At 36.8% G+C, this 27,750-nt stretch overlaps 1 protein-coding gene across 3 annotated transcripts in view; it reads left to right on the forward strand.

The window, feature by feature from the left end:
- Positions 1 to 27,750, forward strand: part of SCAF4 (SR-related CTD associated factor 4) — a 65,015-nt gene that overhangs the window by 25,215 nt on the left and 12,050 nt on the right. Inside the window, exons 3-19 of one of the 3 annotated variants that reach the window (XM_055421475.2) lie at positions 415 to 459; positions 1,671 to 1,832; positions 4,355 to 4,490; positions 4,819 to 4,958; positions 5,564 to 5,740; positions 10,341 to 10,525; positions 10,892 to 11,000; positions 15,190 to 15,354; positions 15,983 to 16,068; positions 16,775 to 16,965; positions 18,119 to 18,219; positions 18,646 to 18,759; positions 19,578 to 19,734; positions 20,814 to 20,971; positions 22,314 to 22,479; positions 22,569 to 22,655; positions 22,814 to 23,005. In XM_055421475.2, coding sequence (XP_055277450.2) covers positions 415 to 459; positions 1,671 to 1,832; positions 4,355 to 4,490; positions 4,819 to 4,958; positions 5,564 to 5,740; positions 10,341 to 10,525; positions 10,892 to 11,000; positions 15,190 to 15,354; positions 15,983 to 16,068; positions 16,775 to 16,965; positions 18,119 to 18,219; positions 18,646 to 18,759; positions 19,578 to 19,734; positions 20,814 to 20,971; positions 22,314 to 22,479; positions 22,569 to 22,655; positions 22,814 to 23,005 — 2,371 coding nt within the window. The remainder of the gene's footprint in view (positions 1 to 414; positions 460 to 1,670; positions 1,833 to 4,354; positions 4,491 to 4,818; positions 4,959 to 5,563; positions 5,741 to 10,340; positions 10,526 to 10,891; positions 11,001 to 15,189; positions 15,355 to 15,982; positions 16,069 to 16,774; positions 16,966 to 18,118; positions 18,220 to 18,645; positions 18,760 to 19,577; positions 19,735 to 20,813; positions 20,972 to 22,313; positions 22,480 to 22,568; positions 22,656 to 22,813; positions 23,006 to 27,750) is intronic. The other 2 variants (XM_055421484.2, XM_055421494.2) reach the window with 2 other exon arrangements.

A 27,750-nucleotide genomic window follows, 5' to 3' on the forward strand; every position in this document is an offset into this window, starting at 1 on the left:
TTTATTTAAAACTTCAGATTTCATGAAATTGAATGTCTTACCCAAGATCACACTTTAAAGAAGTGAGTCTCTTTAAAAACTGCATTATTTATTTCCAATTCCATTGTCTTCTCTCTCCCATAAAGTCACTTGAAAAACTGTTTTATGAAGATTTATTGATTAAAAATCTAAGAAAAGAATCTTTTGGTGGATTTTTGTAGTTTCTGTTTTATAGTTAGTAGTTTCTTTCTAATTTGTTAAAAGAATTTTTTGAGTTGTTGACTATGGATTATTTACCAGGGTTCTTTCAGTATTACCTTGAGAATTATTCAAATTGTACAAATTTTGAGGTTTTAGGTATTTTCTAATTATAGGAAATGTATTGAACAGAAAAGTGTGTTAGTTGGATAATGATATTCTTTTTGTTCTTTTCAGCTTTATAAGCATGTGGTTCAAATAGTAGAAAAGTTCATCAAAAAGGTAACTATCCATTTTACCTCATTTTACTTATGATCAGTATTGTAATTTACTTTGTGAGTTGTAATTTGAATAATTACTTCTAAAGTCACTCTACAGAAAAGTTATAACTGGAAGTCTTGTTTTTTTGTTTCATAACAAAACAAAAATGTGTAGCAGTACTGTTGATTGAGTACTTACTATGAGTCAGGATTCGAAATAGTTTTTTGTCTGCTTGAGCCTTCTCTCCCCATTTCCCTGATGACTCTATTGACTTTTAACTCATCTTGGAGTACTTCAAATGAAATCACTCTGGTGTTTTCAACTTCCCTTTCTCCCATCATAATTAAACCACTTTTCACTTCTACAGTTATATGTTGTTTTATAACATATGTAACATTAGCACATGTCTGTGTCAGTAAAGGACTGAGAAAGGAGACTTAGACATCATTGTCTTCTCCCCTAACCTAGAGCTGTACCTTTTTTTTTTTTTTTTTTTTTTAACTTTTTTGGCCATGCCACGTGGCTTGTGGAATCTCAGTTCCCCAACCAGGGATCAAGCTGTGTGCTCCCTGCATTGGAAATATGGAGTCTGTTTTCCTTAGTTATAAATTTCTAGAAATAGGGTTGTTGGATCAAACAAGGCTTTGTGTTTATTGCTAAATTATTTTTCATATAGGTTGTACCACCAGAAACGTTTGCAGGTGTCTGTCTATTCATTTTATCTTGTCAATTTGTAAGGCCAAGAATGACTTGGCCTTTTGGGTTTTGTTTCTCTCATACTGTACTTCAATAGAATTGAAATTAATATTTTGGTTAAAATTGGCTTTTTTATAATTTTAAAAGTTAAAAGTTATTTTTTTGAGCAGGATGAATGAGAGTAGATTTTTCCATAATAAGTAGATCTGTATGGAGGTGGCTTAGGAATTGATAAAGTAATGCTGATTCTAGGAAGTTGGAGAGGGGGAGGACAGAGGGATCAGAAAAAAGTAAAATATTGGGAGTCTGAAACATCACGAGAATGGTAGTTCTCTACAGGCCTGTGGGAAGCTTGACAGGCTAGCCAATAAGAGAATTTAACATTTACGTAGTTATTTAATTATTTAAATTAATAACTTAAGTAGTTATTTCTATAGAAATAACCTTGGATATATAGTTTCATAAGAGTGAGATTAATGGGTGTCAGATTGTGATTTACTTTTCTTGTATTGACTTTCCATCTTTAATCTTTGTAGTGTAAACCAGAATACAAGGTTCCAGGATTATATGTAATCGACTCAATTGTACGACAGTCTCGTCATCAGTTTGGAACTGATAAAGATGTTTTTGGGCCAAGATTCTCTAAAAACATAACTGCCACATTCCAATATCTGTATCTTTGTCCATCTGAAGATAAGGTATAGTTTATAATTTTTAAATTAAACTTGTATTCTTACTCTGTTCTTAAATGTATGTGTGTGTGTGTGTGTTAGTCACTCAGTCGTGTCCAACTCTCTGTGACCCCATGGATTCCTGTCCATAGGATTCTCAAGGCAAGAATAGTGGAGTGGATTGCCATTTCCTTCTCCTCTTAAATGTATATTAGGTATTTAAAACCTACTGTATTATTAGGAAGGTAATCACATAGTGAGCTCTGTGAACTTGAAACAAAACCCAGTTTTTTTCTGTAGTAGTCATATCTATTTTCTTGTGAAGTCCTTCAGAAATGTTGTACTATTGAAATACAAAAGGAGCATCATCTTTAAAGAAAGCATTATTAGAAAGTTTTCTTGTGACTGAATGGTAAAGAAATTCTTCTGTAGAGGAGGACAGTGCTTATCTCAAATTGTTGTTTATTCCAGAAGGAAGGGACCAATCATTGACTTTCCCCATCATATAGAGATGTTGAAGTATAAATTATATTCATTAGCAATCAGACTACTGTATTTAATTCCTCACATTTGTAGCTGGTTTTACTCTGTACTATAAAAAGATAGAAAAACATAGACAAAAAACTAGACTAATAGATAGAAATACACTGGTAAGCTCAGAATAACAAAGACTAAACCCTGTATAATAAATGACATATAAATTTGTGTGTTATGGATTCTCTATATTCTTGGAGGAATGTTCTTGTGGGAAAGATGTACAAGAGAAAAGTTCATTCCTAGAGTAGGAGATAAGAGTTGTAACCATGAATAACACATTTTCTCTGGATCTCCTTCAAATTTGGTAGCCCACAAAACAATTTACCTAGCAATTAGAGGCCAGTTAATTGTGTTAAATATTTTAACTATTAAAATCATCCTGGATTTTACTCTTCTTAGATAACTGAATTTTTTGGTTTCTTTATTGTACTACCACACAATTGCACTCATCTCACACGCTAGTAAAGTCATGCTCAAAATTCTCCAAGCCAGGCTTCAGCAATATGTGAACTGTGAACTCCCAGATGTTCAAGCAGGTTTTAGAAAAGGCAGAGGCACCAGAGATCAAATTGCCAACATCCGCTGGATCATGGAGAAAGCAAGAGAGTTCCAGAAAAACATCTATTTCTGCTTCATTGACTATGCCAAAGCCTTTGACTGTGTGGATCACAATAAACTGTGGAGCATTCTGAAAGAGATGGGAATCCCAGACCACCTGACCTGCCTCTTGAGAAACCTGTATGCAGGTCAGGAAGCAACAGTCAGAACTGTACATGGAACAACAGACTGGTTCCAAATAGGAAAAGGTGTACGTCAAGGCTGTATATTGTCACCTTGCTTATTTAACTTATACGCAGAGTACATCATGAGGAACGCTGGGCTGGAAGAAGCACCAGCTGGAAATCAAGATTGCCGGGAGAAATATCAATAACCTCAGATATGCAGATGACACTACCCTTATGGCAGAAAGTGAAGAGGAACTCAAAAGCCTCTTGATGAAAGTGAAAGAGGAGAGTGAAAAGGTTGGCTTGAAGCTCAACATTCAGAAAACAAAGATCATGGCATCTGGTCCCATCACTTCATGGGAAATAGATGGAAAAACAGTGGAAACAGTGTCAGACTTTATTTTTTGGGGCTCCAAAATCACTGGAGATGCTGATTGCAGCCATGAAATTAAAAGACGCTTGCTCCTTGGAAGGAAAGTTATGACCAACCTTGATAGTATATTAAAAAGCAGAGACATTACTTTGCCAACCAAGGTCCGTCTAGTCAAGGCTATGGTTTTTCCCGTGGTCATGTATGGATGTGAGAGTTGGACTGTTAAGAAAGCTGATCGCAGAAGAATCGATGCTTTTGAACTGTGGTGTTGGAGAAGACTCTTGAGAGTCCCTTATACTGCAAGGAGATCAACCAGTCCATCCTAAAGGAGATCAGTCCTGGGTGTTCATTGGAAGGACTGATGCTAAAGCTGAAACTGCAATACTTTGGCCACCTCATGCGACGAGTTGACTCACTGGAAGACTCTGATGCTGGGAAAGGTTGGGAGCGGGAGGAGAAGAGGACGACCGAGAATGAGATGGCTGGATGGCATCACCGACTCTGTGGACATGAGTTTGAGTGAACTCCGGGAGTTGGTGATGGACAGGGAGGCCTGGCGTGCTGTGATTCATGGGGTCGCGGAGAGTTGGACACGACTGAGCGACTGAACTGAACTGAACTGTAATCATAAATATGAAAATTTCAAGTAATTCTAATGCATTTCTTTTGATTCTCTAGGTTAATTTTTTGTTTTTATTTTCCTCTCCCTGTTTCTTACCCTGGATTACACTACTGAAGGAAGGCCAGTTAGAGTAGTTTAATGAGGCTGTAATTCTGATGATAGATTGTTTTCTATTTATGAAGCAGGTATAGCATGGAAATGTTAGTCTGTGGTGTTTTGTTCTCTTTTTTCATAAGAGGTATAATTATCTATGCTAATACTTATTGTATATTTATATTTTTTCACATAACAGAGTAAAATAGTTCGTGTATTGAACCTTTGGCAAAAAAATGGAGTATTCAAAATTGAAATTATTCAGCCTCTTTTGGACATGGCAGCAGGAACCAGTAATGCTGCTCCAGTAACAGAAAATGTTACTAATAATGAAGGTAAGGTCAGGTGTGTCTGTGGGGTTAGAGAATTGTATCATTTTTTGTACATGAAATGTTTGGAATCTGTTTATAGTGATGGAATTTTTCTATAAGAAGGAAACTTGAGTTTACATCTTGGAAGATAAAGTTTTCTTTCCATCATTATTATTTCTAATAAAAGTATTCAGTGCTTGTTGTAGTATAGGCTGTAATACCATAATCTGTACTTTTTACTGTATGTTAAACTGAACGGAGTATTGTTTTAGTAAAGAAGCTTAATGGAGTTTAAAGGAAATATTTATGAGTTAAAAGTTTTCTGAGGCCTTAATGATCTTTTCTTTTTTAGGTTCACCTCCACCTCCAGTTAAAGTTTCTTCTGAACCCCCACAAGCCACTGCAAACTCTGTACCAACTGTACCACAGTTGCCCAGCTCTGATGCTTTTGCTGCTGTGGCCCAACTGTTTCAGACAACTCAAGGTCAACAGGTAAACTGTCTATCCAAAGATTTAATAGTTTGCAGTTAGGTACTATTGTCAGTTCTTATTTTACATTCCTGGTTAATGAGCACATTGTGAGGAGGGAATATATCTACTGGAAAAGCCTTTGTGAGGAGGGTAGATTCACAAGGATAATAAGGGAAATGTGAGAAAGGTAAGCACGGGAGCAGCACGCTGAGGAATGGTGTGCCCCTTTGGAGAGAACTGCAGAGCTCTAAGGGTGGTGGAGTTGCTCCCAGTGCCAGTTACAAAGTTATGTGGATTAATGGAGATGATTTTTTTTTACACTTTTTTAGAAAACATATATACATTTTTCACAATTCAGTGTATTTTCTGTTCTCTCTGACCATCATTGTCTACCATTGGCATCATCAGCATATACTTTTAACCTTAAGTGACACATTGTATCCCTGATACATTCATTCACGATAAACTTAACCAATACTAAAAGGTTGGTTCCTTTTTCCAAGTTCCTCCGTGCCTATGCTGTTTGGATTCACCATTAAGATTTTTTTTTTTTTTTTTAGCGAATTAACTTTTGATACTATGATTATCCTTTGTTGTGTGGTTTATCAGTTTTCCCATTCTTTAAGCTTCAGCAGATCCTTCAGACTTTTCAACAGCCTCCAAAACCACAGTCTCCCGCCATTGACAATGCCGTGATGGCTCAGGTTCAGGCTATCACAGCTCAGTTAAAGACAGCTCCTACACAACCACCTGAACAAAAAGCTGCTTTCCCCCCACCTGAACAAAAAACTGCATTTGACAAGGTATGCTTCTCTCACATAACCCATCCCATTGTTTATATCACTCTGTAGAAGTTAACCCTTTTCTGACTTACCTGGATTGTTCATTTAGTTATTTGAGGGATTTTCCCCCTCGACATCAAAACATTGATTCTTATTCTTGGTTATAAATGTAATATATACTCATTGCAAAATTTTCAATATAAGAGAAAAGTAAACAGTATAAAGGAAACAGAACATTCACCATTAACCCCCTTACTCAAAGATAACTACTGTAACATTCTGCTGTATATCTTTTCAGAATTGATTTCCTGTGGATATAGTCTTTTCTTTTTTGGTCATTATGTATCTGTGTGTTTGTGTGTGTATATACATATATAAAAATAGGTATTTTTAATCTATATACATAAATATATATATATACACATTGTTTTTAACTGGCTTATTTTTCATCTTAATCCTCACGTCTCTGGGTTGTTATTAAGGTTAATAGATGTAAATCTATACATGTACTGAGTGCTCATGAGGATTATTCCATTACATGGACACATCAGTTTAACCATTTCCCCTGTTGAAAGACATTTAAGTTGCTTTCTGTTTTCTGTTGTTGAAAACATTAGTTACCTTATCTATAATATGAGAGTTTAGGTTGGTTTAGTGTCTTCAAACTTCTCTTTGGGGCCTTAGTTATGTTTAAGGAGCTCCCACTTAAGGGTGTAGATATGTTGAAAATGCACAGCTCAAAACTTTCTGTTGAAATGTTAGCCTAAACAACTCCACTCTTACCTGTTTGTGTCTTGTCTCTATATGACTGTATAAAATTTAATTTCATTTTACGAGTTGCAGTACAAAAAGCACAGAAGTTTGATAATCCTAGAAAGAACTATCTTTTAATTTAATCATCTCTAAAATATGTCTCTAGCATTCTAAGATACAGTAACTGTTGCTAGTAGTTAATATTAAGAATCCATATGGAAATTACTGCTTGTTATTCTATCTATATGATTTATGAGTGACTACTGAGTAAAAGAAGGTTGGATTAAAATTTTTGAGTACAAAAGAAGTACATGCTTTTAGGGGGAAGAAATGCAGATAATACGGAAAGTTCTGAAGTGAAAAAGGAAATCAGTTCCACTGATTTGTGTATGGTTTTTCAGACCTATTTCCTCTGCATATGTAAACATAAATTGTTAAGTGCTGTGGTTTTGTTTTTTAGTCTTCTGTTCTGTGTTGTGATTGGGAAAATTCTCCCCACTTGTATTAAAAATTCTCTATTTCTCCTAGTAGTTTTATATTTCTGTTTTTTATGTTTGTCTCAATATATCAAGAACTTACATTAGCACATAGTTCAAGATAGTTAAACCTTTGTATTTTTGGAAATAGCCAGTTCTCCCTCACAATTTTGTCATACACTTTTTTCTGTATCTGTCTCTAGATACCATTTTGTCCCACTAGTATCTGTGTTTATTTTGGCATCATAGCAGGTTAAACACTTGCAACTTACAGTTCATTTCTAGATGTGTTTTCTGCCTTTATTCTTTTTCAAACGTTCTTTGCCTATTCTTGGGCATGTGAATTGGTATGTTCCAGAGAAACAGAACCAGTTACAGGCACAGACGCACAAAGAGGAGGGGGGGGATTTTTTTTAAGGGATTGGTTCATGTAGTTGTCAAGTGTAGGTTAGCATGTCAGGCTGGAAATCCAGGTAAGAGTTAATGCTGCAGTCTGGAGTCTAAATTCTGCAAGGCAAAAGGTTTTCCTGTTGCTGTCTTGAGAATGCCATCTCTGGGAAACCCTGCTATAAGGCCTTTGACTGATTGGTTGAGGCACACCCATATTATGGAAGGTGTTTCTTTATTCACAGTCCACTAATTTAAATGTTAGTCACTTTTCTTTTTCTTTGCTGCTCCTCTCAGGATCATAGCTCTCCAACGAGGGATTGAACCCCAGGCTCATAGCAGTGAAAGGTGCAGAGTACTAACCACTGGATCACCAGGGAATTCCCTGTTAATCACATTTTTTAAATACCGTCAGAACAACATCTAGGTTAATATTTGACCAAACAACTGGACAGCGTAACCTAGACAAGTTCGCACATATACAGTTGACCATCACAGCCTGCTTTTCCAGATGAGCTGAGTGTTGGCATAAATTTTTATGAATTTACAAGTTAATTTAAGAAGTACTGATAATTTCTTATATAGAATCTTCTGATTTTTTTTATATTTGTTTCATTTATTCTTAGATAATTTACTCATTTTTCATGTTTAGTGTTTCATAACACTTTCATGTCCAACTCTTTGCAATCCTAGCCCGCCAGGCTCCTCTGTCCATGGGATTCTCCAGGCAAGAATACTGGAGTGGGTTGCCATTTCCTCCTCCAGGGGATCTTCCCAACCCAGGGATCAAACCGGCACCTCCTATGGCCCCTGCATTCCAGGCGGATTCTTTAGTGCTGAGCCACCGGGGAAGCCCAGTTGATGCTGTCGAGGGAAACTATTGAATTTTTATGTTATCTTGTAAATTATCTTGTTTTTTCTAGTTGGTACTCTCAGATTTTGTAGTCTGCTAAATTTGACTTTTCCCCTTCAACATCTAGATCTGTTTCTTTTTTTTTTACTGTCTAATAGCTAGGACTTCCAGAAAAAAAAAAAATGTTGAGTAATAGCAGTGCTAGCAATGTCATTCAAATTTTGCTGTTCATTTGAATTGCAACTAATTCCCCCAGTGTTTTATTGTAAGTGGATTGATCAATGTTTGTTAGTTACATCAAGTTTAGAAAAAGGAATTGTGCTTTGCTTTTGACGGAAAAGGTCTATTTTAAGCTAGTCAAACAGCTGACTGGGAACAGCTTGTCTGTTTCAGCTGCTTCATAGATGTTTCCTTAAAAGCAGCAGAAATATCTTTTTAGATAGTAGGGCTCAGTTAAATTTTTTAATTGCTTCAGATGTTTTCCCAAAGCAATAGGTATGAATTGTAAAACTTTTAAGGAACATGTCTATATGTAATAAACTGCAGAGAATTCTTTTGTTTTTGTACATAGTTTAAACCTAAGTTTTTTTGTTTTGTTTTTTAAATTTTATTTATTTTTGGCTGTGCTGAGTCTTCGTTGCTGTGCAGGCTTTTTCTAGTTGCAGCAAGTGGGGGCTACCCCCTAGTCTCCTTGTGCTGGCTTTTCTTGTGGAGAACAGGCTCTAGGACACGCAGGCCACAGTAGCTGCAGCTCTCGGTCTCTCGCGCACAGGCACACTAGTTGTGGTACACAGGCTGCTCCATGGTATATGGAGTCTTCCCAGTCCAGGGATCAAACCTGTGTCTCTTGCACTGGCAGGCAGTCTTCACCCCTGAGCCATCAGGGAAGCCCTGGACCCGAGTTTCAATTTTGGCTCCTGTCATTGACTCTGTTGATGTTGAGTTACTTAAATATTCACTGTACACCTCTGTAAAAGAGCAATGGTAGTACCTTTTTTTTTTTTAACTGCCTTGAGGGTTAAATTACCCTCATGTGCATAAAGCAGCAAGGTGCCTGGGCCATGTTGGATTTCTCGATTATAATCAGAACTTTTAATTATGTGGCCCAGAATTATGAAGAAAGAAGCAATTTAGAAATCTGTTATCCAGTAAAGTAGAACCAGAATTTCCAGGCAGAATTATCACAGAACAACACAGATTTAGGAGTTTGAGATCGGAAATCCATGAACGGGAAGATCATACCCTGAGAGAAAAGACTGCCTTGTGGAATGCAGAGGACTGAGGTTAAAAAAAGACCACTGTCCACATCTAGACTCTACTCTGTATAACTGTACAGTCTAGGTTATGTTTCTTAATTACCTGACCTTAGTCTCCTTGTCTGTAAGAAGAGGAAACTGTATCTACATGGCATGCTTCTTGTGATGAAGTATTGTGTATAATCTACCGAAACAAAAAGTAGTGGTTGTGGAACATTGTAGGGAAAAACCCGAACAAGCTTTTGGGCTAGCCCAATACTTTGATTCCTTATTCTGAATAAATGTAATCATATTTCAAATGACTCTTCTCGACATGTGATCCTGTGGAGTACACTGATTGTTTTTTGCTTTCTGTTTTTGTTTTAATGGAAGTTTCTGGTAAAAGGTGAGCTGTGAAGTTTTAAGAAAGAAGCAAGGGCACAGGTAGATTTTGCAGCCTTGTCTGTGCCGTTCTTTTTTTCATATTCTTGAGTGAGCAGAATTTATAAGTAGATATTTATAAGATTGGATAAGATGGTCTTTCTTTTTGTACATTTTACAAAGCTGACCAAAAATGTATACTCATTTTCATGTTTGCAAAGTTTTTAGTCTAGGAAAATGTTTTTGTAAAATCTTTCTACTGCTAAATTAATTATAATATAGAAAATAGAAAATAAAAAGAAACACTGTATTTAGAATTGGAAGAAAAACCATTTTTAAAAGGGTCTTTTCAGAATGGCATTTGTGTAAAAATTGTCAATGTGCCAAAGTTCCTAAGAGGCATGTGGGAAGATGAAATTGTACATCACAGCATAGCAAGATTATAGATGATGGTGAATGTCTGTTTTTATAAAGTTTTTTTGTGCAGTGAATCACAACCTGAATTTTAAAACAGAATATTGGCATACCTCTTGCAGAAGCTACTTGATAGATTTGATTATGATGATGAGCCAGAAGCTGTGGAAGAATCTAAGAAAGAAGATGCTGTTGCCACCTCGGCCACCACAACACCTGCTCCTGCCGCTGTTGTGTCCACTACGCCTGCCGCCACCGCTGCACCTTCTGTGGCTGCGCCCACTGCCTCTCCTCCACAGGCACCCTTGTATGTCTCTTTCGATTCCTTAGCAGATAGAACGTTGGTAGTCATTACAAGGCATAGTGCAAGTAACACTTAATAACAGTCATTTTTCATATAGCGTCTTCTAAAATTCTTTTAAACATTGTGGTATTTGGGGCTTTCTTCTGAATGGGGAGGGGATCCTGTCAGATTTACAATAAAAAAAATTACTTTTTATTTTGGGAATAATGCCGAGTTTTTAAGTTAATATAGGCAAATAAATAAATGATTCCGTAAAAAGTTGATTGTTAACAACTCCTGAACAGCATTCTGTAAGTTTCTGTAGCGTAAATGTGGCTAAGAACGATGTGGTTTTGAATGGGTAAAAAGAAGACTGCTCATCTCTTTTAGTGGGTTTCCTGGAGATGGCATGCCGCAACCAACATATACCCAACATCAGAACATGGATCAGTTTCCGCCTCGAATGATGGCAGTGCAGCAGGATCCAGTGCACCATCAGGTAGAGGCATTTCTAATTACTGAAGATGTGTTCATTAGCACATCTGTGTTGCACTTCCCAGAGTAGTAGTATTTAGCTGTGTGGGTGGCTAAATAGTCCTTAAGCTGTACTAAAAGCTGTCAAGCACATAACTGATTTGAGTTGCTTTTTCGCTTTAATTAAAACAAGGATGCTAAATATTCTTGCTAATAATTTAATAGGTATTTTTATTTAAATAGAGATTGTTCTATTTTAAGGAACTGACCTATTTAGTTATACAACTTTTTGCCTTCTGAGAAGCCTTCCCCCCTGCCCCTTTTCCCTTTTATTTATTTATTTTTGTGGTACACTGTTATTGCAGGATCTTAGTTCCCCAGCCATGGGTTGAACCTGTGCTGCCTGCATTGGGGGCACAGTCTTAACCATTAATGTTGTGTGACTTGTTGCTTTAGAGGGCTTTCAGCTCTTCAGCATTCAGGAATATAGTTTGAAATCTGCAGTATAAGGTAAGGAAGACATCATACTGGAGAATTTCAGGAAGTTACACTAAGTTTGTTTGTTGGATTTATTTTAATAAATCCTCTAATTCAGAGTTTTCTAAATTTGACTGTACATCTCATTTGGAGGAACATACTAAAAAATACATATCCTAGACTTCTGGTGCTATAGTCAATCTTAGAGAATCTTTATTTATTTTAATTATGTGACGATTCTGTTGTACAGCCGGTCTTTGGGAAATGCTCCTTTTAGAGTTAATTTTAAAAGCGTTAGAATATATTCATTCTTTTAGAATATATTCATTTTCTTATCTGTATCATGTTCAATCCATTATATATAAAGGCATACCTTGTTTTTTTGTTTTTCACAGATCCTGCACTTTTTTTTTTAACAAATTGAAGGTTTATGGCAACCATGGGTTGTCAGATGATTATTGGCATTTCTTTTCAGCAAGATAGTACTTTTTAGTTAAAGCATATACACTGTTTTATTTGGATATACTGTACACTTACTGAACTGCAGTAAGTGTGAACATAAGTTTCAAATGCTTTTGGAAAACCGAAATATTCATGTGACTCACTTTATTGCAGTATTCACATTACAGTGGTCTGGAATCGAATCCATCATATCTTGAGATATGCTTGTATTTGGTCATATGAAACTGACATTGCGATTTAGTGACTTGTTGATCAGTTCAGTTCAGTCGCTCAGTTGCGTCTTACTCTTTGTGACCCAATTGATTGCAGCACGCCAGGCCTCCCTGTCTGTCGGCAACTCCCAGAGTTTACCCAAACTCATGTCTATTGAGTTGGTGATGCCATCCAACCATCTCATCCTCTGTCATCCCCTTCTTCTCCAGTCTTCAGTCTTTTCCCACATCAAGGTCTTTTCAGATGAGTCAGTTCTTTGCATCAGATGGCCAAAGGATTGGAGTTTCAGCTTCAACATTAGTCCTTCCAGTGAACACCCAGAACTGATCTTCTTTAGGACTGGTTGGATGATCTCCTTGCAGTCCAAGGGACTCTTGAATCTTCTCCAGCACCACAGTTCAAAAGCATCAGTTCTTTGGCACTTAGCTTTCTTTATAGTCCAACTCTCACATCCATACATGACTACTGGAGAAACCATAGCCTTGACTATGGACCTTTGTTGGCAAAGTAATATCTCTGCTTTTTAATATGCTGTCTAGGTTGGTCATAACTTTCCTTCCAAGGAGTAAGCGTCTTTTAATTTCATGGCTGCAATCACCATCTGCAGTGATTCTGGAGCCCAAAAAAGTAAAGTCAACCACTGTTTCCACTGTTTCCCCATCTATTTGCCATGAAGTGATGGGACCAGATGCCATGATCTTAGTTTTCTGGTTGTTGAGTTTTAAACCAACTTTTTCACTCTCCTCTTTGACGTTCATCCAGAGGCTCTTTAGTTCTTCTTCACTTTCTGCCATAAGGGTGATGTCATCTGCATATCTGAGGTTATTGATATTTCTCCCGGCAATCTTGATTCCAGCTTGTGCTTCCTCCAGCCCAGTGTTCCTCATGATGTACTCTGCATATAAATTAGCAGGGTGACAATATACAGCCTTGACATACTCCTTTTCCTATTTCCATGGCCAGTTCTAACTGTTGCTTCCTGACCTGCATACAGATTTCTCAAGAGGCAGGTCAGGTGATCTGGTATTCGCATCTCTTTCAGAATTTTCCAGTTTATGGTGATCCACACAGTCAAAGGCTTTGGCATAGTCAATAGAGCAGAAATAGATTTTTTTCTGGAACTCTCTTGCTTTCTCCATGATCCAGCGGATGTTGGCAATTTGATCTCTGGTTCCTCTGCCTTTTCTAAAATCAGCTTGAACATCTGGAAGTTCACAGTTCATGTATTGTTTTAGCCTGGCTTGGAGAATTTTGAGCATGACTTTACTAGCGTGTGAGATGAGTGCAATTGTGCGGTAGTTTGAGCATTCTTTGGCATTGCCTTTCTTTGGGATTGGAATGAAGACTGACCTTTTCCAGTCCTGTGGCCACTGCTGAGTTTTCCAAATTTGCTGGCATATTGAGTGCAGCACTTTCACAGCATCATCTTTCAGGATTTGAAATAGCTCATATGTTAGTCCATTACCTCCACTAGCTTTGTTCATAGTGATGCTTCCTAAGGCACACTTGACTTCAAATGCTAGGATGTCTGGCTCCAGGTGAGTGATCACACTATCGTGATTATCTGAGTCATGAAGATCTTTGTACAGCTCTTCTGTGTATTCTTGCCACCTCTTCTTAATATTTTCTGCTTCTGTTAGGTCCATACCATTTCTGTCCTTTATCGAGCCCATCTTTGCATGAAATGTTCCCTTGGAATTTCTGATTTTCTTGAAGAGATCTCTTGTTTTTCCTATTTTGTTTTCCTCTATTTCTTTGCATTGATCATTGAGGAAGGCTTTCTTGTCTTTCCTTGCTATTCTTTGGAACTCTGCACTCAGATGCTTATATCTTTCCTTTGCTCCTTTGCTTTTTGCTTCTCTTCTTTTCACAGCTATTTGTAAGGCCTCCTCAGACAGCCATTTTGCTTTTTTGCATTTCTTTTCCATGGGGATGGTCTTGGTCCCTGTCTCCTGTACAATGTCACGAACCTCCGTCCAGAGTTCATCAGGCACTCTATCTATCAGATCTAGTCCCTTAAATCTATTTCTCACTTCCACTGTATAATCATAAGGGATTTGATTGAGGTCATATCTGAATGATCTAGTGGTTTTCCCTTCTTTCTTCAATTTAAGTCTGAATTTGGCAATAGAGGAATTCATGATGTGAGCTACAGTCAGCTCCCAGTCTTGTTTTTGCTAACTGTATAGAGCTTCTCCATCTTTGGCTGCAAAGAATATAATCAGTCTGATTTCAGTGTTGACCATCTGGTGATGTCCATAGGTAGAGTCTTCTCTTGTGTTGTTGGAAGACAGTGTTTGCTATGACCAATGTGTTCTCTTGACAGAACTCTATGACTTGTTAATAGATGAAATTTAAAAAATATTTTATCAGCCTGTTTAAAATACATATAAAACCTGTGAACTTAATTCCAAATGTTTAACAATTTTTGATAGTTTATTAATAATTTAGAAAGACTGCCTTTTTATATTATAGTGACATTACAATTATACTTTCTATTGTATTGGCATTAGAATGTAACGTGTATAAAATTGTTAGATTGTGACATAATACTCTCATTATTATGTTATTTCAGCCCAAAATATATATATATATTCAGCCTTGGCATGTTGACTGAAACTCCCCTTGGAGTAAAATTTTTAAAACAAACTTAGAAGTCAGTGCTTCTAAATACTTTTCCTCCCCTAAAGCCTAATTGCCTTTAAAGTTGAAGAGAGAAAATTTGCAATAGAGTACCTCTGAGTTTAAGTTTAGTCTGTCCCATTGCTTACTCATGTAAATGAAGGTCTGTTTTTAAATTATAAAACCTGATATGTATGTTAATTTTAAAATGAGTTGTAGGATTTTTAAGCTGTGTTCTTGGATATAAACAACTTTTTTGGATAAAAATTGTTGTATTTGTAGAAATTGTCAGTCATGGTTGAATGTCATAATTTTTCCCTGATCAAAATTTTTTGAAGACGTTTTAGTTTTATATAAAGTTAACTCAAATTTTTAAAAAATTATTTTTGGTAGCAGTTACTTAAAATCTGCTCATACACTTTTTTTTTTAAACAAACAAGGTTCCACTTCCTCCTAATGGACAAATGCCAGGCTTTGGCCTTCTTCCTACACCTCCGTTTCCTCCCATGGCTCAGCCCGTGATTCCTCCAACTCCAGCTGTGCAGCAGCCCTTCCAAACTTCCTTTCAGGCACAAAGTGAGCCACTTACACAGAAGGCACATCAGGTAAAGCTTCATTCAGGTTGCTGATTATTTTTTGGTTCCCTTGATTTATAAGCAGATTCCTGTCTGTTTGTTGGCTTTCTGTCTTCAGTTGTGAATATGAAGAAAGACTATTAACTGTAGGCACATATTCACCTTCTCTGTGAACCTAACTGTTTCATTTGGGAAGCGGACATAATAATACCATAAATTTTCATAGGGTTCATGAGGATTGAGATAGAGTATGGAATGCTTGCTGCTACTGCTAAGTCACTTCAGTCGTGTCTGACTCTGTGTGACCCCATAGATGGAAGCCCACCAGGCTCCCCCGTCCCTGGGATTCTCCAGGCAAGAACACTGGAGAACAGTGCCTAATTCACTGCTTTAGGTGATGGTTTGTTAACACAGTATGTTAGCTTTCAGAAAATAATTTCCAGAAGTAGATAAGTATTTCTTCTAAGTTTGTGAACCATATGAAAAACCTTTTCCCACTCATGCCTAGTCATCATTAAGCTAGTAATTAGGTCTCAGGTAATCAAAAGAGAACTTTCTGGGCAGGAGATTCGTAATTTAGCATTTTGTGAGCTTTTGGCCTCTTTTTACCATTTTCTCCTTTAATGATGGGTTTTGTATTTTGTTTTTCTTTTTAAAGGAAATGGAAGTGGAACAACCTTGTGTTCAAGAGGCTAAGCGGCACATATCTGATCACAGAAAGTCAAGATCTAGATCAGCATCCAGGTAGCTTATAGAAAATGTTAATCCAGATGTTCATGTTTTGAGAGACTTAGTATTTAAATCAAGTTGGTTTGTTTTCAGATGTATGGGATTAATAAAATAATACTTGGTATATTTGTATGTATGAGTGGAATGGGGGCAGGAGACATACTAATTTAAAAAAGCTAAGTCATCTTACCCAATATTTTTCCCTCTGAGTTTCTCCAATGCCTGTTTACAGATATGCATGGAATTGTAAGATTTATGTATTGAAAGTTCCTTTACCAGTTTATCAAGCCAAAAAAAAAAAAGTGGTAAGAAATTAAGGAATACTATAATCAGATCTCATATTTTTAATTACTACAGAAAAAAAAGACTTTTCTGAGAAGACAGAGAATAGCGATCACCGTATATTTCTGTGATGACATTAGCTTTTTCATTACAAAGATGTCATTTAAAATAGTACTAGAGGTATCAAAGATGAGAGATACTTTTATAAGTTAGCAAACTTATCTCGTTTATAATATATATGTGCTTTCTAACTTTGAGCATATTAAACATCCTTAAAATGAATTCCCAACTGTCAAATGCTTACACATCTTACAAATTCTTACATATTGGACGTTAAATTACCTAGTTGTATTTTTTTCTTCTTCCAATTAACACGTGCTGAAGTTTTCTTTATTTCCATGTATTAATCCATTCTCCCTTGTCCTTCTGAAAATATTAGGTCACCGAAAAGGAGACGATCTCGATCTGGTTCTAGATCTCGAAGGTCTCGGCATCGACGTTCTAGATCTCGGTCCAGAGATAGACGCCGACATTCTCCTCGGTCTCGATCCCAAGAAAGACGAGATCGAGAAAAGGAAAGAGAGCGCCGACAAAAAGGCCTTCCTCAGATCAAAGCAGAAACCGCAAGTGGTAAGTGAACATTTATATTCACATTTCCTGCATTTTTTTTTCATGTCATGAGTTTTAAATGCTTGTAACCAGTTAGCAAAATACTGCTTTATTGGGTCTTATCTGTTTGTGCTTCAGCGTATACCTTTAGATTTGCTTTTGTACCTGTAACTGGTTGTAAAGCAGCAATGAAAAATGAGCCAAACTAACAGTGATGAGTAATAGTGTGTCTTGAGTCAGATGTATGAAATATAGTTGTTAACTAGTTCTACACATTGAAGAAAGATGGGGGTTCCCCTCCAAAACAACTAATACCCTCTTACTTTTATAAAAATACACAATTTATAGGATGTGTTAGCTTGCATTATTATCTCCTGAATTTAGTGATGTGTTTAGAATATGTTTAATAATGTGTGGTAGATATTCTTGATGTAACTCTATAGCTGTTAATGAGATTTTAATTGATAATATGACTTGGGCATATATAAAACTTCTGACTCTGCAGGGCTTGTTATCTAGGACACAGAATGAAACAAAAATCATTATACTTGACAGTTGAAAAGGGACAGCTACTTACAGTGAACAAAAGCAGTGAATTGGTTGGTGATCAAGGTCATTGGGATCAAGGCTTTAACTCCTTTGTTCACTTGCCAAGGGCAATCGTGGGCAAAATGCTGCTTCTCCAACTGTTTCCATAGATGAAATCTTCAGCTGTGTCTTCAAAAGACCAGTTTTTTCCCACCTCATCGGTTTACCTTTCACTATCCTGGTTCCAAAAGGAAGTACTACTGTAGTTTTCTAGAATTTTTTAAACTTATATGAGGTTTTGGGGTTTTGGGCTTTCTAGGTGGCTCAGTGGTAAAGAATCTGCCTGTAGTGTCAGGAAACACAGGAAACCTGGGTCCCGACGATCCCCTGGAGGAGGAAATGGCAACCCACTCCAGTATTCCTGCCTGGGAAATTCCATAGACAGAGGCGCCTGGTGGGCTACAGTCCTTGGGATCGAAAAGAGTCTTATGGGACTGATCAGTTGAGCCGTAGCACATGTGGTGCTTTGTTTGTGGGTATCATAGTGTAACTCATGCATGTCTTCTGTAATGATTTTTTTCATGTAAAGTACAGCGCTGCTCAGTATGGAATGTGTATATTTTTATGATTATCATTTTATTTTAAGTTTGTAGTACTACACTCTGGGTGGGACAACTGGACAAAAGGACTACTCAGCAGGACGTTGCCAGTCTTTTAGAAGAGTTTGGTCCAATTGAATCAATTAATGTGAGTATTTATTAAATTTCTTAACGACAGTAGATAGAAGTGTTTAATGTTATTTTGTGAAATTAAGGACTTGAGACCTAAGTTAAAACTGGTCTAGGTTTGTAGAAGATGTCACTGGAATTGAGGTGTTCTAAGTTTTTGTTTAGCATTTAACTACATTTTTTGGATAAACACATTTAATCTAAAATCTTTTTCTAAAAATGACTTTATGTAACAAAGCTTGGGGCTGTAGATTATTGATGATTGGCAGTTGAGACTAAACTGGAACCATCAATTTTCAAATTTTTTTAAACTGCAGTTATAGAACACAGACTCTGGAGGGTGCAGGGGGTTGGAGTTGGGCTTGTTGGAACTGACTGCTTAATATTATATCTTGTTACTTTTTGGTTTTATCATGTTTTATAATATTAAAATCTTTTGGAGCAGATGATTCCTCCCAGAGGTTGTGCCTATATTGTTATGGTTCATAGGCAAGATGCTTATCGTGCCCTGCAGAAACTGAGCCGAGGGAACTACAAAGTAAACCAGAAATCCATAAAGGTACTGTTTTATCATTTATAATTCATTTCTTAAAAAATGTAACATATATTATGAGACTTTTAAAAACTGTAGTTTTGGACACTGGAGTATTATTACATGTGCATCTTTTTTTTAAGAGGTTATCTCCTAAAATTTTAAACGCTAGGTATATGGTAGAATTTTGTCCTTTTTTTTTTTTTTTTTTAAGGGCAGGTAGGTTCATGAAAGTATTTAATTGGTGTTTCAAACATAATGTCATTTTGTAAAATATTTTATCTTGTTATCAAAAAATGTTGTATTTTTCACATTTTAAAGTTTGCCATCTCAGAACTAACTGAAAAATAATCACGGAAGATAGAGGGAAAGATAGAGGTGCATGGGTGTTCATTCTCTGAGGGGCCAGAGTCAGTGTTTCCGTAAAGTCCCAACACACTGTTCTACCCTTGGATTTCACTGCAAAGGGATTTTGTCTAATGTTGAGTAATTCTGATGTACCCAAGACTTAAAAGTGTTCCCTACTTTCTTATGCCCAATCAGCCTGTCCCTGATAAATTTTTCCCTTTTCTCTTAGTTTTATGCTGTCTGGGTTAGGGGTTGGGGGTGATTGGAAGAGTGAGAAAGGTCGTTGACAGATTTCCTTCTAGGACAAACAAGAGTGGGATGAAAGGGTAACCAGATTCCTGGTGCCAAAGATACTTTGAGTGAGCCCCACAGGTAGCCAGGCCAGATTGTTCCCTTGCTGACCAAGTCTGAGTGATTGGCATCATGGGAAACAGTTAGCTCTCCGTTTATAACATTCTTCTCCCTTCCTTTTTATGTTTTAACAAATGTTGAACTAGATTGCCTGGGCCCTAAACAAAGGAATAAAGGCAGATTATAAGCAGTATTGGGATGTAGAACTTGGTGTTACTTATATTCCATGGGACAAAGTCAAGCCTGAAGAACTGGAGAGTTTCTGTGAAGGAGGGATGTTGGACAGTGATACTCTTAATCCAGGTAAAGTAGTATTTAATTTTTTTTAATGTATTTATTTCCTTGGTAGTACTACGACAAATGTTTATTCTTTGCTTTAGGAACTGTTTCTTGAGATTTTTCAAATACCCGCTATGTGGGTGCTAGTCTCTCCATTATAAACTAAGGGAACAATGGTGAATAAGACATATGTGGCCTTTGCCCTTATGCAACTTATATTTAGTGGGAGAGATGCAGACCCAAATAACTACTGATTGTGGGGTTCATTATTCATTATAATATTAAGTGGATCTTAAGTAGACTTTTTCAGTGTAAAAACCTAACAGATCAGATGAGTCTTAAACTGAACATTGATGGTAAGATCTACTGCTTCATAATAGTTTCTTTGAAAATGTTTAAATGTCCAGAGAAGCCATCAAAAGTAAACATGTCAGATGAGGAGACGCAGTTATTTGAAGCCTGGTTATTAAAAATGCCAGATTGATAGTGGAGTCTTCATTGGGGAAAATGCCAGCCTTTGGGGACATGACCAGGAGAATGATAGACAGCAGGACAAAGAGGCGCACAGGATGGCGTGGCAACACAGAGCCAATGCTTCACACAGTAAAGACCTTCATCCAGGAGTGCTGAGCCGGACTCTCCCCAGCCAGCACCGCTTCCCTGCACGGGCACGGTGCCTTCACGTAAGGACAGAGCTAGGCTTCTGTTCAGGCAGACAGCTGTTGAAGGTCTGCTGTGCTCCAGGTGTTCTGGGAGTCTCTGGTCCAGGATGAAAAGAACTCTGCTCCTCCCTCCCAGGGTCTTTGATGCAAAGACCCCCTCCTCCACCATTGTGGTTAAGAACAGAGACTTAAGAGCCAAATGTGTCTGGGTTGGATTCCATCTCTGCCTCTGCCCAGTGTGTGACTTTGTTTTCCTCTCTCATAAAACGGGAATAATAAAAAATAGAACTGTTGCATATGTGTATCTATGTATGTATATATGTATGTAACAAAGGCTTACATTTTCAGTTTATATCTTTAAACCCAGAAATGATTTTTTTTTAATGTTGATGGTATTAAAATCAGAGAGTTTTCTGATTACATTTCTTTAACTCTTCATAGATTGGAAGGGAATTCCCAAGAAGCATGAAAACGAAGTTGCTCAAAATGGAGGAGCCGAAACCTCACACACAGAACCAGTGTCACCCATACCTAAACCTCTACCTGTGCCTGTCCCTCCTATTCCTGTTCCCGCACCTATAACAGTACCGCCTCCACAGGTAAAAGTATTTAGGGCATTGTTGAAGCTTTTAAGTGTCTAAAAGATACCTTTCTAAATCTTACTGTTGATGTATGTCTAGATTCATAGTCAAAAGATGTGAGTACATAGATGTGCATATTAATTTCTTACATATTGGTATACTTTCAAAAACCAGAGTAAATTTCATTTTGCCTTACAACTGCCCAGATTATTCAGTATCTTATTACCTCATAAACTTTTTGACTTGAAATGTGATTTTCCTGCTACATGTTAAGAGCTAAGTAACTAATGTGTTGGTAAGAATTAGAAGTACTAGATGCATACTTTCATGTGTGATCCACTAGATTTTTCTTTTCTTTCAGTACCTTCTTTCCTCAGTTTCTCACATTAAAACTGAATAAGATAAGTCTAAACTATCTCAGAACTGGGTTGCCTAGCTTCTTTGATTTTTCGCAACGTTAGGAGAAAAGTACATGCTTTGGTACATTTTTGGCTGTGATATTTTATAAATGGATTCCCCAAGTTGGCACTCTTGACGCGACCTTTTGGATATAACCTTCCAGTGCAGGTTTTCGTGTGTGTCAGCACTCATTTAAAGAAACCTGACTAATCTGTTAAGATTGATCCTTTTTTTTTTTTTTTTTTAAGCAACAGCTAAAGTGTTGGGTATGTATTAAATGCCAGGCATTAGCACTCAACATTATTTACTCTCTAGTTTCCATAATGATCTGAGGCTGGCACTTTTCCATCTCATAGATAAGTGAACTGAGGTTTGGGGAGTGTAATGTAAGTCGCTTTCTCAGGGTCACAAAATGACTTAAAAGGGGGAACAGGCAGTTTGACCCCAGGAACTGTGATCTTAATCACAGTTAAAGTGCAGATTACCTGGTCGCTTTTCGTAGAGTTGTATTCCTCAAACTTAATTGACCTGACCGTGAGACATTTTTTAACATTAATATTCTGGCAGAACACCAATATAGGTGATGGTGAATCACAGTGTGGTATTTGCTTTGGTAAGTAGAGGGCAAACTGTGATTTCTGGAAATTCCTTGGTACCTCAGTGGTTAGAACTCCATGCTCCCACTGCAAGAGTTGCAGCTTCAGTCCCTGGTGGGGGAACTAAGATCCTGCAAGCCACATGGAGCAAGCAGCCCAGAATTTTTAGAAAGGAGGGAAAGTATGTAGTTTGGGTTGTTTTGGAGTGAGTACAGATTGCCACATGTTATCTAATAAGTGTATCACATAATAAGCACAATTTAGAGATTGTGGTTTTTTCAATAAGGTATTTTCTTTGTCTCTACCCACTGTATGAGTGAGAGGGTGGCTAGACATGTGCTTCATTTCCCTCTGTTTCTTTCTAGGTCCCGCCACATCAGCCAGGGCCTCCTGTGGTTGGTGCTCTCCAGCCACCTGCTTTCACGCCGCCTTTGGGAATTCCACCTCCAGGCTTTGGGCCTGGTGTTCCTCCTCCTCCACCTCCACCACCGTTTCTGCGCCCAGGATTCAACCCAATGCATTTGCCACCAGGTACACTAAGTTATTTGAGAAGATACTCTCTTTTAAGAGCCTGAAATAAAGTGACACAACTTAAGTTGGCATTGTTTTTTTAATTCTAGGTTTTCTTCCTCCTGGACCCCCACCTCCTATAACTCCACCAGTTTCCATTCCTCCTCCTCACACTCCACCAATAAGCATCCCAAACTGTAAGCATGTTTTTCCTTTGTGTTCACTTGTCCTCTTGGAGTTTGGGAGTAAGAGGGAGAATGGACCAGTAATAGATTCTGTAGTATAGCAAAAGAATGTTAACCGGGGTGATAATTAATTATTCAGCTTCACATGTTGATGTAATTATATTCCTTAGCTACTATCGCTGGTATAAATGAAGACACTACAAAAGACTTATCTATTGGAAATCCCATTCCAACAGTGGTGTCTGGGGCTAGAGGAAACGCCGAGTCTGGTGACAGTGTGAAAATGTATGGCTCTGCTGTGCCACCTGCTGCACCCACGAATCTGCCTACCCCTCCTGTAACCCAGCCTGTTTCACTTCTTGGTAAGTTCATTTTTTTTATCATTAGTTTTCTTTCCCCTGCCCAAGTTAGGCTTTTTAGAAATAGTGTTCATTTTGGTAAATTATTCTCTGAGGCTGTTTTCCTTGGAGGAAGATCTTTCTTTTAAATATATGTACATGGTCTTCACCAAGCCTACCCTTAAGAGACAGCCTCAAAAATGAAATCATGTTTGTTTCTCTGTCTTGAATAAAAGTTTGGATTTGCACATCTTAATTTGGTATAGAAAAGTGATCAGATTAATCTCTATGAACAGGAATTGGTACATAATCCATGATTAACAAAACCCCAGATATCCTGGCATACTAAGATACAGACTTTTTTTTTTAAGCAGCATAGGTTTTTTTTCCTGTCTGGATTAATTTTTATGTATTTAAAATTTCTGGACATTGATAGCATTCTCTGTAGGCTGGCAAAGAGACTCTCTTTGATACATTGCAATAAAATGGCTTTGTTACCTGAGTGACAGTTGCATAGCCTGAGGCAGTGCTTTTCCACTGACCCCTCAGTTTCTCTTATAAGACTTAACCTGTTGTATTCTTTACCCGCAACTCAACTTCTAAGATCCAAGGAAGTGTGGTTTAGATTGTTCACATCTTTAAGAGGCTTTACCCTTGCTTTCTTGAATTTAAATGAATATGCCATATACTTGTTACAGTGATCCTATAACAAATTATTATATTTGAAGTGGTATTGCTAACTATAATTAACACTTGATTCTGATAATGGGTAGTTAATTTATCCTTACTATTGTAATCTTTCAATCCTTTGAACCCATTGTATTTTTTAAAGGTGTGTGTTTGTGCACAAATGTTTGTTTTCCTAATCTTAGATTTTTTAAGGAAAGAGCCCTATACTCCTGGGATATAGGGCTCTGGGACATTGGTTTGTGATGTAGGACTTTTACTTTTCACCTGCAGTTTTCAGGACTGTTGGAAATTTTACTTTGTTGCGTGTACTACATTTATAATAAAAACTAATTTGTTTTAAATGGCATGCTGTCTTCTACCCTCTCCAAGACTAAAGTTAGGCTAATAATAAACTTGATTTTTATTTCTTTTAGTACACAGACTGGGTAATAGTAAAAGAGGATTTATGGTTAAAATTTGTCACAAGTAATGTAGCAGTAGTCATTGTAATGATGCAAAATGATTTGTTTGATGGGGAAGTTGCTTAAGATGTCTGTGCCCTGATGAAAGTCATAGTAGAAGGAACAGTAGTAGACTGGGAGCCAGGAAACCTCAGTATCTTTGGATCTCAGTTTTGTAACAAACCGTGCCCCCCCCCCATATTTGTAATAAGATGATTATACAAGAATCACAGTGAATCTAAGTTGGGTAGAATTTTCTGATCACCCTCTTTCCCTCACCCCACACCCATGCCCCTGATTACAAATTCTCTTTGAAATGAAATTTCCTACTCTGGTGTCCATGGATATTAGGCCACCTGAGACTGTTTGCTTGCATTTGTGCTTTTTTTCTGGGTTTAGTAAATTCATTAAATCAGTGAAAAGATTTCATCATCTCTAAGACTTTGATAACTACTACTTTTGAACAACCTTCAAGAATAAATAACCCAGGGAGTTCCCCTGGTGGCCTAATGGTTAGGATTCCAGGCTTTTTTTTTCAGTCCCTGGGCTGGGAACCAAGATCCCACAAGCCACATGGCACAGCCAAAAACAAGAATAAACAACCTGCCTTTTATTTAACATTTAGGCTTTGGAAACTCTTCCCTTAATTTCTCATCACTACTGAAATGTGTAATTTAACTCTCAGCCAATGTGTGAAACAAAACAAATCAAAGCTAGTCAGTGCTAGAAAAATAATCAAGTTTCTTAGCATTTTTTGTTATGTAACATACCTGCTTAGATGTCCATCTCCTCCCACCCACCAGACTGGAAGCACCATGAGAGAGGAACATTTATTATGTAAGTGGATGGATGGATGCTTTTCAGTGTAGGGCTATTTATACTTCACCCCTGATGATGATCTTTGTCCTTAACTTTTAAAACAAAAAATTTAGAAAATGAAGGTTATTCCAGGTCTGGAAAGGTTAAAATCTGATATAGCATAAAAATAAGAACAGTTTTGTTAAAATAAGCACTTTTAAGTAAAATGCAGTAGTTTTATTTGAATCATGAAAAAAATAGACTTCTGTTTCCCTTCGATTAGAAATCTTGAAAAGAGTATCCCATGAATTTTGACTTTTATAAAAATGAGACTTTTTAATGTATATGCAAATAAAGGAGGATTTAGCCAAAAGACTGATCACAATTCCATCGTTTTGATAAAGGAATACAGTAGTCACATGCAACATTGTAGTGCACAAGGATCAGTGAGTAGGTTGATGTCAACCACGAAACAGAAGACTAGAAAGAACTAAGGTGTTTTCCTGTTTTCTCTTGGTGCTCTAATGCTTTCTCTTATGATAATAAAAAGCAACATTACACTATACAGAAAAGTTTAAGCCTGGGAGGCAATACTAAACGTCAGCTTCTTCATCTGTGAGAAAAGAAAGAAAAATGTTAAACCAGGGTGTTGGGGTGATTCAGTTGGACTATCATAAACATATATAAACAGCTGACATGGGGCCTGTCGCAAAGTAGGCACTCAGTGAATGGTGGGTGCTTATTACAGGTAAGAAATATCATAGACAATATTTAGAATAAGGAAGAGTATTTATACTTGGAAATTCTAAAATTATGTTACTGTAGCAATAATTTATTTTAAATTGTTCTGATTGTCAGCAGTAGAAGTAGCTTTTTTAGGAAAGTATGTATCTTGGCATGGTTGCCTCAGATATTTTTACAGTATATTAAAACAGGTGATAAGTTCACATACATAGAAGTTCCATCATGGCTTAGTGAGAAAATGTGTATTAGTTACATAGTAATGGCATTTCATTTAAATAGCATGATATGGTATCTGTATTTTTCCTATCAGTGATACTCAAATTGTTTTCTTACAATGAAAGGTAAATATATCCTTGAGAGTTAACTGAGTTCTTGGATCTTAATTTCTGAAATGTGGTGATGATATTTTTAAACTAGAGGGGCCAGTAAAATGTTCAACAGATCTTCCAAAATTCTGTTATGGGCCTTGGTTATGAAGGAGGCAGTGGGGTGCTTTAAGGATGGTTTGGTTTAAAGAGTTTTCTGAATGATCAGACTTAAGTGTAGGTGTTAGTTTGGAAGTGATGACTCTCTGTTTCTGGAATTGGGCTGAGGTAGCCCACACCACCAGATTTGTAGAGAACCACCTGCATCTTCTAGAGATTTTTGTTTTAGTAACTGATAATCTGAAAACATAAAAACTATTTGATGCACAATAATAACTCATTACTTGATTTTAAAGGAATCTGTGCTTAAATACCTCACACTCCCAAATAGCTTGCTAGAGCAGTGGTCATTTCATAAAAGTTAATAGTTTACAGTGGTTGACCATTTAGAAGAGAAGGAATATTAAAGATGATAGCAATTCAGTACATTCTCTTTACTGTATAAGTGTATGTATTTATTACTTTTCCAAACTTATGTATAACATGTATCTCTAATACAATGTACAACATATTCTTATTTAAAATTTCATTGTAATGTGAAATTTGGGTTACTTTGGTGTTCCAAACAATAAAAAAAATACACACAAAAAAATGTTTGTTTGTGTTACATATCTATTGTGTTACCAGCATATCCAAAATATCTTTTCAAGGAAGAAATTAAGCTAAGTCAGACTCATTCCTATTGTGGAAAATTAGTCTCTTCTCTTGTCAGGTACATACATTCATTAATGATTAATATACAGAGATTCTCCTCAGTTTTGTCACAGTCTATAAATGATGGTAAACTTTATAAGTAAGAATTGGGTATGTGTAAGATTGCTTCTTCTTGATAATATTTGTTACCAAAGCTCTCTAAAGCACAAGTCACAGATCAGCAGACTACAAGCTGAGTTGCTAGACAGCAGTATGATGCCTTTTGTGCTTGATGTTTCACACTTCCTTGCCTGGCATTTGATTTTCCAAAATTTGAACACGTCAAGAACTATGTAGACCAAATTGGTTTGTAAATTAAACAGGTATATTTGCTTTTATGCAGTAGCTGTGACCTTAATACTGTCTTGAAGATGAACAATTTTATTGTCAACTTCTGTAATTCTACTTGATTCTTGAACAGTGCTGGGATTAGGGGCTTCAACTCCCGTGCAGTTGAAAATCCACTTTTAATTTTATAGTTGGCCCTCAGTAACCAAGGTCCCACATCCGTAGATTCAACCAACTGCGTACCCTGTAGTATGTATTTACTGGGAAAGCAGTCAGTGTGTAAGTGGGTCCGTACAGTTCAAATCTGTGTTTTTCAGGGGTCAACTGAACTTTAAAATTGATATTTTGAGTTGTGATTTCACTTAGCTTTAGAGTTTTCTCCCCAGAATTTTGATTTTTTTTGTCATTTTTTATATTTTAAATTAGAACATTAGAGCACCAATCTACTAGTGTGAATAACATTTAAAGGAATCCTGAAGAAAATTCTCAATATTTTTTTTCATGGTAATTTTTAAAATACTTTTTGCATTTTAATTTTGTTTATTGTAGACTTGGTTATGATGTTGGTTATATTATAACCTAGAGGGGTCTACCAAATGTTCCTTTGTCCTATAAAAGTGTTCTTTGAAAGCTTTAAAATATTTGAATTGGTACTCTAAATATTGCATTGTATTATTCCACTAGTGTTTTA

This window comes from Moschus berezovskii, chromosome 1 (genome assembly GCF_049115385.1).
Source record: "Moschus berezovskii isolate FMDL1 chromosome 1, NW_MosBer_1.0, whole genome shotgun sequence".
Classification (NCBI taxonomy): domain Eukaryota; kingdom Metazoa; phylum Chordata; class Mammalia; order Artiodactyla; family Moschidae; genus Moschus; species Moschus berezovskii.